An 11,986-nucleotide genomic window follows, 5' to 3' on the forward strand; every position below is an offset into this window, starting at 1 on the left:
TTTGTTTTTGCATTGTTTAATCTGTAGAAAATATAATCTTTTGGAGAAAAAAAACCCCAACAACTACTTAAAAGAAACCTGGTAGAACATGCACATTTGAGTGTTGTTCTACTTTCACAGAAACAGAGGATCTGTTCTGTTGCTTTCTTAAGTTACACGTGATAGAAACAGATTTTAAATGGTGAAATTAGTTTGCCGCAAGATGAGTTGCAACTTCATATTTTGCATGCTAGAGGCTCAGTCTAGCAAACAAAAGAAGCAAAGTTTAACTTAGCTCCAGTTAAAACAGGATTTAAGTATTTGTGTACTTTGCTGAACTAAGACCTGAGAAGTATCCACACTACTTGTTTTTTATATTGGAGAATTATCGGGTTTAGCCTTTTTGTCTTAAAGAATAGAATCAAATAATATAACTCTGCTTAAAAAATAAAAGTTTTAAACTTCTCTATGGAAGGCTGATTGTTTATGTTGAGATTATAGCTGTAAATAAGAGAGTTTATTTCAGTTACTCTAGAATTCTGGTACCTGAAGAATACATATTTAGATCTGAGGCATTCAAGAAACTGTACAGCTGGTCTCCAGCTAAAAGCTAAAGAATCGTTGAGCTAAAAGTGGATTTTAGTTCTTCACTTTTTGCAGAATGGCACCTGCTTACTGACACAGACATTTTTAATGGAAGTAACGTGTTGTGGCTTGTTAGCTGCATCCAGCAAGCTTTTTTTTCCCCCCCAGGTGTTTCACTTGCGGAAAGCAATGGTATATTCACACCCCTTCGCACTAGTGAGGACCCCCGGAAGAGTTCTATAGAGCGCTTGTAACAGCAAATAGACAAGACAGCACACACACCCCAAAAAAATATAAAATAAAATCAAACCTGCCATCTAGTGTTAGGTTCGAGGTTGGCAAAGAAGCAGCACAGCACAAGTGAGGCGGTTGAGAATAACGGCAGAGGTAAGAAGGGATAACCGTCGCAATTACCGAAGACTGAAAGTAGCTCGTGTTCAACACTATTGAAATCTGCTGAAGGTGAACTTTAACTAAATCTGCTACAAATAAGTGAAATCTATTCCAACAAAGTACTTATATCTGAGCAAAGCCGTGACAGAGAACCACAAATATAAATTAGGAATCTGTTTAAAGGTAACTCCATTCAATTATGCTATTCTTAAGTGACAAAGTGAAGGAACATTTGCTCCATGTTCCCTAGAAAGTCATATTCGTGTTAGCACTAGCTCCTTCCTAACAAGTCGGGCATGTTTTTTCGTAGGTGGGATTGCTGCTTGAGTCAGAGCTGTCAAGTGTAAAAGACATGAATAGTATAGCCAAGGAGAGACAAAGAGCAGAGGCCAAGACTAATAAAGTTTATATGTAGGACGTTTGTATGCAGAAAAGTCAGGTATTTGTCAAAGGTTGTTGCTTGGCAGTTCACTGTTTGAAATAGTGAAAGCATTATCGTTTTGTCAAGGGAAAGCGAGATTATGCTGTAAAAAAATCCATACATCTGTACATGCATCTATTGCTGTGACAACCTCATTATTAATCTTTTTTCTTTTTTTTTAAAGATACAATTTACAAGCTCAGGAAAACGCAGGAGAAATGTCCACTTCACACCACATCTAGAAGGGGTAAATAGGGTTGACTGTTCTCATAGCTTTCCAACTGCCCTTCTGGTGTATGCTAAAGCGATACCAGGAGTGCACGAAACATACAAAATATCGTTACCACGGTAGTGGAACTGCAGTAACAAGAGCTGGGAAGCACGGCTGGCAAGCAGGAACGTAAGAAACCACAAGCGGGACAATTACAGATTATCCAAGGATGGAAGATGATTCACACAATGTGGCCGTGGCACTGAATGCAGGCAGATTTTCAGACAAAGCAATATCTGCATGTGCCATGCAAAGGCATACAGCAACACGGCACTGCCAGATCGGAATTTTCTTGCGTACTTATCCTATGAAAACCATTAACCGATTGAGGGAGGTAATCCTGCCACTCTGCTCTGCTCTTGTGAGACCCCACCTGGACTACTGTGTCCAGCTCTGGGGCCCTCACCACAGGAAAGACATGGACCTGTTAGAGTGGGTCCAGCAGAGGGTCACAAAGATGATCAGAGGGCTGGAGCACCTCTCCTGTGAGGACAGGCTGAGAGAGTTGGGATTCTTCAACCTGGAGAAAAGGCGGCTCCGGAGAGACCTTATAGCAGTGCCTAAAGGGCACCCACAGGAAAGATGGGAAGGGACTCTTTATCAGGGAGTGTAGTGACAGGACAAGGGGTAACAATTTTAAACTGGAATAGAGGAGATTTAGATTAGATATAAGGAAGAAATTCTTTACTGTGAGGGTGGTGAGACACTGGAACAGGTTGCCCAGAGAAGTTGTGGATGACCCATCCATCCCTGGAAGTGTTCAAGACCAGGCTGGACGGGGCTTTGAGCAGCCTGGTCTAGTGGGACATGTCCCTGCCCATGGCAGGGGGGTTGGATCTAGATGATCTTTAAGGTCCCTTTCAACTCCAGCCATACTATGAAAAGTATGTGAGATGATCAGTAGGCATTATACACAGAAGACAAAGGATGCGCACAAAGAACTGAGGTGTGATTGCAGTTGTTGGACAGCTGAACCCACAGCATTGTGACTTGACTTGTGGCAGACCAGCATTATTCTCTCTCCTTGCTATACTGCTGGTTTTGTGGCTTACCAACATCGATGACATTTCATGACACGAGATGGGACTAGAACCTGATCCCGAAGTGCTCAGTAATGGTACTCTCACATACGAACAGCAGCATCCAGGATTCCCTCTCACAGTACGTTTGATAAAGCAGGTACACGTTTCTACCACTGAAATGGTACATTCTCCAAGCTGCTGTATATAGCTATTTTTACTTTCTACACAAAGAAAGTGAAGATACAGTGACAGTAGCATCCCCCATGTAATTGCATGGCCATCCTCACAGAAGGGAGCAAAATGAAGATGTTGAGGTGGACAGACTATAATGGAAAAGAATTTCTGCGCATTTCCTCCCAAATAAACCAATACCGTGCTTAGTCATATGGCTGCAGGGAAAACAGGGAATCAACTCTTCCATGAGGTAGCTGACTTTCAAACTAGTTCCTTCAAAACATGGTATCCGTTTCCACTTGGTTGGAAGGTAAATGCAGAGGGATGGGATAACTTGCTAGCATCACCAGTCTGACTTCTCAACACAGCTTCATCACCCCATCAAGCAGATGCTTCAGTCCTTAATGGCAGAGAGAAAAATGCCAAGAACTGCGATGCCACGGTAGCTGAAAGGTTCCTGTCTTGGAGGATTATTTTCATCCTTAGCTATCAGGAGATAGCTAAAAAACCTATTTTTTTTGTTTGAATTATTACTTATTTACTTATTCACTAAGTAACGGAGTATCAAAGCATAACCAGGAAAAAAAAAATTGTTCCCAGAATAGACAAGCACAGTTTTACAGATGCAATTATAATTTATTCTCATGAAACAGGATTATTTTCTGGTGGTTTTTTTTTTTAAACAAAAGATATTAAGAGTTGAATTGCTATGAAAAGGATTACAAAAGAGGTTACAGGTAGAGATTCACTTACAGCTGATTTATAAAGTTAGCACTTTATTTCAGAAAAGCATAATTTTCTTCTTTCTGAAATTAATATTAACTTTCTTAAGCAATTGCTTCCATATGAAAAAAAGAGTCCCAACAGTAATCTATTCTGTAAAGAAAGTTTAAGACAGTTCAGAGTCAAATACAGCAAAATTCCCCAAAACACGTAAGTGAAAACGTACACTAAATGTTCTACCGTTTTCCCCATCTGTCATTTTTTCTTATTTAAAATTGTTACTTAAAACCTACTATTACAAATCATTACAGTTTTCCCTGTCCATATTACCCATAGTATAACTGTCATGTTCACCCAAACCTGTACTTAATATCTGAATATCCAGTCATCACCACAAAGTAAGGGCTCTGTCCTGCAATCGAGCTCAGCTGATTTTAGCAGGACTCCTGGGGGTTTCAGGGTTTAGAACTCACTGTGAGCTTGTATTTTAGAGAATCCAAGGCCACCATCCAGAAGAAAGCACCTTTCCTCAGTAAGTTTAGTGATTTCAACTGTATGTAAATGCTGATAGTCGATTGTAGGAATACAACGTAAGGGAGAAGAGTTAAATCTAAAACTGCTGTCGGAAGATACTCAGTCTCTATTTATAGTCAGGCTGAAGCATCTTGGAGGGGTCCCTGAATGGCAATAGCTTCAATCTCAACTCGGGCACCCTGTGAGAAAACAATGAAGAAACCTATTAGGAATTTCATAGATCTATTTTATGAAGTAAGTGGATGTATAAGACAACCTTGTAAGAACAGAGTGACATTTGAGGGAGATTATACTTCTGACAGTTGTATTACTAATTTAGCAATGTTAATACTGAAAATTCACTTTACTCTTACTTAAGTATCATGACCCCATATTTCTAGTGTTGTAGCCATCATCCACCATAAAGAAATTTCTCTCTCATATTCAGATTTCTTATCATGTGTAGGAATAAGACTAGTATACTTGGAAAAAAATTAAATACTTAGAAGTCTTCATTAAAATAATTGCAATTGAAGCTATTCCAGAATAAGAAAAGCTGTCAGAATGCTTCAGAAGTAAGGAATTTCAGAAAATTCATTTTTCTGTAGGCAGAAAAGTGACACTTACTTTTGGCAAAGCAGCAACCTGATAGGCTGCTCTGGCTGGGAAATTTGTCTTGAAAACTGTAATTTAAACAGAAACATCCACCAATCACTTAACTTTGCTTGATAAAACACAGTTCAAAGTAATCAGTATAAAGTGTAGTCATTGGAACAGTTTCAAGTTCAAGGCTACAAGACAAACAGTCTTCTGTGCCAGCTATCATTTCCCCCTTTCTTCTGGTCACTGACTGGTCTAACATCTCAGCAAGCTACCATTCATCATCAAGAAGGCAGCTACAGTTGTGACCTAGCAGTCAGTGATAACTTGCACTCTGCTGACACTGCCTGGCCTTAACACCGACTTGGCTGAAAAACAAACACTAAATCAGAATGGTGATCACCCAATTGCAAACACCACAGAGCGGGAGAGGGCTCTTTCACAGACAGAGCAAGAGAGAGAAACAGGCCCCTGCCAAAAGAGCCATGAGCAAAGATCCCAGATTTGCCTAAAGGGACCAACCTTACTCATATCAAAGAAAGGCAGTTAAAATAGCCCTTTCCTCCATTCACAATTAGGACTGGCATTCAAGGATATTAAAGGAATAGCGTGGAGAAAAAAGAAAAGGGAAAAAAAAAGGTATTGGTCAAGATATAAGAGCTGAATGTGTAGAACCATAGACTAGTTTGGGTTTGAAAGGACCTTTAAAGATCATCTCGTCGAATCCATTCCCCTGCCATGGGCAAGGACATCTTTCACTAGCGCAGGTTGCTCAAACAAACTCCCATCCAACCTGACTTTGAACACTTCTGAGGAATTTGAATAATTAAATGAAAGTTTTACTAATGAGAGTTAACACTAAGCTCAGAAATGTTAATTTCAGGCTCCTGCACTGACAAGGCAGGATAATAACCCACAATCAAAGAACAGAAACAACTGCTTTCTTGAACTACAAGTAGGAGGCAGCAAGTAACTAAGCATCCAGCTGGTCTTTTTAACCCTGCTTAAATGCACACACAATTCCATTTTGACATGCAGAAGACTATGTTGATAGCTCATAAATGAAAGACTTCAATCAAGACCAGATGTTGCTATCTAATTAAAACCCAAAGCTATATAAATAAGGAACTCACGTGCATACTCTCCCAAATTCTTCTGCACAATATGGCTCATTGGAATCACCTATTTCAATCTACATTCAGTTTTGTTAACCAAGCATTAGCCTTTTTTTCTAAGTCCAGCAGTGTGGCTCATCTTTGTATAAAAAAAAAAGAAACAACAAAAAAAGAGCCCTGTCCCACAGCAATAACCCACAAGTCACTCAAAGATACAAACAGACTTTAAAGAAATGGAGGTACAAAAATTAAGCATTTAAAGACTGCCTACAGTAGAATTACATTAGGGACAACACAGCATCAACACAGTAAAGTGTCATGGAAGATCAACCTGTAGGGATAGCAGGAACTGATCTTCATGTGACAGGTAGTGGGATGGTAGGACACAAATCCACAAGAAATCAGACTGTGCTTGATCTGGTGCTTGCAAATCAAATGGTTTGGGTTTTTTTTTTCTATGTTAGATTTCTACTGGAATCTCAAAGAGTCTGTAACTACATCATCCAAGTCATTAAAATACTTTGCTTACTGTGAATATAATTTGTTCCACAAGCCATACTGGTAAAACAGAAACAAAAGATCTACTTACATTGTTTGTAAATATCATTAATATCATTGAAGTCCTTCATGTCTGCCATCAAAACTGTAGTCTTCACAACTAGAAATTACATACCAGCAGTTATTTTGGACCTCTGACTTTTATAGAAAAGTTGAAAATCTTTAGTGCATTTCTTGCTTTGATTTCATAAATTTCTCTCAAATATTCTAAACATTTTGAAAAGTTTTGCAAAGAGATATTGACCGTTAGAGCTACCACCTAGAGAACCATCTAAAAAAATCTGAATACCTAGGACATAATAAAACCTTAAAGAATTAGACGTTCCTGGACAGGTCTGAAAATATACATTTTAAATTTTGTTCTAAGCCAAATTCTTCCAAGAAGCACAGAACTGATAAGCATGTCAAAAAAAGCTGTTGTAAGCCAACTGTTGGCAAAAATTACACCATATATAATATTTGCTGCCAAAAAAAAAGCCTGTAAGAGGCCTGAAGATATAGCCTATGCTAGAATTTCTTACCCGTGACTGCCCAAGCCAACATTAATCCTGGTTTGGCTCCACTATTAGAGTCCTCCTCAAAAAAGGCACTGAATATTAACACCATAGATATTGACCTTCTTTTACCTAGAGCAAAGTCTAGGATGCTTAAAATGCCTGTAGTCAGTTGCAGCTCTGTCTGTACCTGAGCTTCATCAGTTAGAATTAAAATATTAGGAACTACACAGAACTACACAGGAACTTATGGTTAAAAGCAGTGTCCCATTGATACCCATCACACACATTTGCACATTGATTTCTTTCTTTTCTTTTTTAACCCAGATTCATGATTTCTTTTGTCTCCTTCAGCTATTGATAACAACTGAATGTTTAGCAAGCAGCTTTTTTTTTTTTCTTTAAAAGGTCACTTAATTATTTTTTTTTAATCCAGGCAGGTAAAAACAACCACTTGTTTGCCACCATCACTGCAACACTCACCATTGCCATAGTCACAGCCTGCAGCTTTCAGGATTTCTCCCATGTTTTTTAGAGCCTAATGAAAAATGAGACAAAAATCTTTAACTATCAGCTGGATTGTATTTAGGTACATACGTAAATATGAATTGTAATCTGGTTACATCCAGGTTATGCTATAAATTCACCCAGCAAATCCTCAACTGTCATAAGTGAGTAAGCAAAATCAGAAATAGATTAAAAAGTAAATTAATAAAAGGGAGCTTCTAATAAACCACAAATATTAAACTATCCATTCATTAGATGTAAATGCATGAAGCAGCACTGTCTCATCCTACCTATTACCTCACACAACCTCTTTGCTGCCAGGGGAACAAAGCTTACCCCATCTCAAAGCCAGGGTTTTTACTAGGGTCTGAACCTTTGTTACAAACATTGATTCTTTCCTACATGAAATAGAGATTCCTCCACATTGTTTGGGTGGAAAATGACAGGGATAGTATGGAATTACATGCTCCTGCTTTTCCCTCCTCTTGGGGGATGTGAAATGCGCTCTCTAGGGATCTTCAATTTCTCCTAGGTCCATATTTAACAAAGTACATGCCAACTGCATTACAAGTTTATTGCTGGAAGACATCTTACCTGCTTAGCTTCTTCCTTTGCCCCTCCAGAGACGAGCTGCCCAGTGGAAGGCTCTATACCTATCTGTCCTGCGATGTACATCGTCCGGTCTACTAGCACTGCTTGGCTGAAAACGTAAGTGACATTTTAGGTTTAATGTTTCCCCATCAAAACATTTAACTATCTGAAAGCACACTTCACATATTCTTCAGTAGTTTATAGTATCTCAGAAAGATAGAGGACTTAGGTTATGCATGCACAAGTCTGCACACAGTCATATGTTCGATCTGCTTACGCTTTGGGAGACCTGAAATTAGATCACCTATGGAAAGACATAGCTACATTAGTACAGCTCTGTTTTTGAGATAATAAACCCTGTTTCTTGGAAAGGGAAAAGGCATGAGTGCAGCAACACAACACTAAACACAGCTACGCAGCTTCCACACAGCACAGAGGGGAGGCAGAATAAACATTTTTTGTACCGGCCCAGATAAATATTCCATCCCAGTTTGATAGGTAGACAATACCTTTCATCTACACCTCAGCTGCAGAGCAATGAAGTTTAAAAAATAAAAAATAATCAAAAAAGAGCTGATTAGTAAATGTACCATTTTCTTCTCAGATGGGCAGCATGACAAATGAGTTACAGCCACAAGGTGAAGCCCTGCACGCTAGTTCTCTAGCATTATTCCTCCAGTCATGAATTTGGCCCATATGCACAACACCTTGATCACTGCATTACCAGATCGCTCTCCTCTCACAAAATAACCTGGATGACCTGTTGGATGGGTTAGTTTAGAAGAACGCAGAATTCAAGCTACTTGCAAAACATTTTTATATAAATGTCAGGTGTGTTTTTGCTGAAGTAGAGTTGGCAATTATTAACGTCTCTAATTACCACAAAGAGATTAAAAGATTAAAACAAAGATTTAAACCACCTAGCAAACATTATGCAAGAGACATAACTTTTCTTCAGCTGGTAATTAAAAATTTTTTGCAAAGAAATTAAACAAAAATTCTTTTGAAAGTGTTTGTGGTGTGTCAACACTGTTTTTCTTACCACTTCCCATTCCACAAGAAAATGCATTGTTCTGACAGTTCAACAAGCCTCTCAAGTTACTTCAGGGAGGTGCCTGACTCCAGTTCGTGTATCTAAATTAGGAGGTTAGTTTCCCTTTAATGTTAATGGAGAAAGAAAAGGACTCTTTCAGAGAACATTTTTATTACATCTCTTCTCTCAATTGAGATTGACTCAACTGGATTGGCTCAATCCATTGACTTCACAGGGGAACAACCTAATTTAGGGACTCAGTAAAATGATTACGGTTAGGTAATCCATACAGTGCCATCACTCCCATCTTTCCTTTTACCCTTGTCCTACATTGTCCTGTCATTTCATAAGGGGAAAAAAGAGCCAGTAACTTATGTGATGATTATTTTCTCTATCATCAACTACAAAACGAGTAAATCACAAAACTACCCCATTTAAAGAAGAGAAACTGGTGAATGAAGTAGCTTTCTAACTTATGCAGACTTGTTGATATAAAATGTGCATATCAATCACATGCACATGCTTCTTTAATTTTATTTTCTTTCCTACAATGTCCTGCTTTGCTTGAGGCACAAGTCCCCAGGCAACAAACTTCTGTTTCTGTCTGAAGCACAGAGAACCATGCAACAAGAAGGTATGAGCTCTCTACAAAAAGAGATTGTCTTGTACCGCTTATTATAAAGCAAATGACACAATAAAACATTTACCCCAACAGAGGCCTTCAGACTATCCTAAATCACAAATAACCAGGGAAAAAACAAGCTGAAGCCTTCTGATACCACTGCCAGATCAACATCTGCAGCAGTCTTATTGGGTCCCCTTCTCTGGCTCCTCAACTTTTTTCTCTTGGTATGCTTACCAGTGGAATCCTCCATTCAGTGAGACTATTAACAATTTACCAACTAAAGGGTATACTTCTACCACAGTCAAATGCATGAGTGAAGCTCAGAGAAACTTCAACTACACAAACCCAAATCACACTGTAACTGCAGATGTATACTATAACTAGGGTCAATCTTTCATCTCTGATTCATCAGAGATCTGAGCACATGCCTAAAGTCATTCAGGTTTCAGTATGCCTACTGGACAGACATTATGACCTTAGAAGAACATCATCCGTCAGGGAGATGGTGTTAAGAAGCATGCTTTTTAAAGACAAGGACTGCAAAGTTAATCAGATCTTCTTTACACAAATGATTGTTGATTAATACAAGAACAGTATCTCTACTGTGTCTTTTTAAAAGTTTAATATCATTAATGAGATCTATCTGTGTACACAGCCACATTCACATCTAGGAGTCTTTTTATGTATCTATCCATCTATCTCCCTCCCTCCCGTAAGGTACTGGGATTTGAATGCAGTAAAGGAAATATAAAAATACATTAAAAATATGTCACCAAAAGGCACACCAAAAGGGCTATAGCAACCAGAAGTGCAGCCCACACATCCCAGTTCTTCATTCCGTATTAAGCCCTCATTCCTGTGTTACCATGCTCAGACTCCACAGCGGAGATCTAACAGTTATTTCTTGTGCAATTTTTGCTCACTGGACTTTGACACATTTACTGAAACCTGATAAACTAAGTTAGTGATAAACTTACTGATGTTAGACCCGTCATACAATTAACAGGCTGCATAACAAGCAGTATTTCACCAAGAACTACCAATAAGCACAAAATGTCAGAGTGCAGTTAATAAGTGGAGAGCTATGTTGAAGGGTAGTTGGTGTGTGTGTGCGCACACGTGTGTGCAGTTGAAGAACTGTTGCCTTCCCATGTCTCAGATGTTTTCTAAGTACAAGCAATGCCAGGGCCCTGGCTGCAATCCACCAACAGTTTATTGTTTACAGAAGTTAACGTTCATGTTGTGTTTCTCTGCTTATACACTTTGTATTTGTCCATCTTTATAATTCCTATGAAGAACACACAGTTTGAAACTCAGAAAGCTCAAAGTAATGGAGACAAATATGGATCTGAAAGGTACTAAGATGCTAGAAATGAAAAAGTTAAAACCTGAGGTGCCTGTTTTCATATTGTGAAAAAAAAGCCTGAACACAGAATTAAAAATTCTTAGAAAATGTCCTGGTAAAAATACCTTGGTACCTTAGATATAAGGTTCTACTACAGTTGTTGAACATTTTTTTCACATCCAAATAGCAAAGAGAAACTTTTCTCCAATTCAAATTGAGAATATTTTTTAAATTACATTCAGAACTGTTGCAACTAACAAGGTACTTGTGAAAACACAGAACAATATCTTATATATTTCTACAGCAGTTAGTTTTTAGACTGAAAAGCATTTATAACCTGTTGGCAGCCACAATTAAACAAGAAAAGATTTGCAATTCCCAGGCAGTGAACTATCCAGCTGCCAAAGCACGTCCTGGATCGGGCCCAGCCTTCACTGCGCATCGCCTCCAGTCAGTATTCACTGATCACTTGCCTATGCAACATGCTGTTTTCTAAGCAAGCATTTTTTTCCCTTGAGAGGGATCATTCCTTCTCTTGCATTATTTTTTTTTTCATTCACTGCTTATCACTAACTTCAGAATTCTGTTCCCAAAAACGACTTCATAAGGGACATTTCAAAAGTTCACCTAAAACGATGAGGCCATCCACCCCCAGGTCAGGCTGAAGTTCGCCGCTAGCACCGCAGACCCACTGGTGCTGTAGGGCCCCGGGTGTTCCTGGGGGTTACCGGGGAGGAGACCGGTCCCTGCTCAGTGGAAGGGGGGTCACCCTCACCACAGCCCCAGAGCCGCCTGACAGACCCCCCCATTCCAGGGACCTGCTCGAAGCCCTATCGGCAAAACCTGCTCCCGCTTCTTCCAAGAGACCTCCCCCTGGCTAAGGCATACCTGTAGGGACCCAGCGCAGCGGGGGCCTTAGCAGTGCTGATTATTTTCTTCACAAGCGAAGCCATAGCTCCTGCTGCCACCAACCCCCTTCTGCCCTCTCCTCAGAGCCCCGCCAACGGCTACCTCCTCCCTCCACCCCACCCCCCCCG

General features: G+C 39.5%; 1 protein-coding gene across 1 annotated transcript; it reads right to left on the minus strand.

The window, feature by feature from the left end:
* Window positions 1-3,601: 3,601 nt before the first annotated feature.
* Window positions 3,602-11,972, minus strand: RIDA (reactive intermediate imine deaminase A homolog). The gene is made up of 6 exons (XM_063327255.1): window positions 11,838-11,972; window positions 7,950-8,055; window positions 7,332-7,386; window positions 6,386-6,454; window positions 4,709-4,764; window positions 3,602-4,281 (listed from the first exon to the last, which is right to left on the minus strand). Exons 1-6 carry the CDS (start codon window positions 11,900-11,902, stop codon window positions 4,219-4,221), a joined length of 414 nt encoding a protein of 137 aa, XP_063183325.1. The 5' UTR covers window positions 11,903-11,972; the 3' UTR covers window positions 3,602-4,218.
* Between the last annotated feature and the right edge of the window lie 14 nt (window positions 11,973-11,986).

Source organism: Chroicocephalus ridibundus, chromosome 2 (assembly GCF_963924245.1).
Source record: "Chroicocephalus ridibundus chromosome 2, bChrRid1.1, whole genome shotgun sequence".
NCBI lineage: Eukaryota > Metazoa > Chordata > Aves > Charadriiformes > Laridae > Chroicocephalus > Chroicocephalus ridibundus.

Coding starts and splice junctions, on each gene's coding strand:
- RIDA (XM_063327255.1), bottom strand. CDS start 11,902: ATGGCTTCGCTTGTGAAGAAAATAATCAGCACTGCTAAGGCCCCCGCT. Junction 7,387..7,949: donor CAAAGGAAGAAGCTAAGCAG/GTAAGATGTCTT, acceptor ATTTTTCATTAG/GCTCTAAAAAACATGGGAGA. Junction 4,282..4,708: donor AGGTTGCTGCTTTGCCAAAA/GTAAGTGTCACT, acceptor GTTTTCTCACAG/GGTGCCCGAGTTGAGATTGA.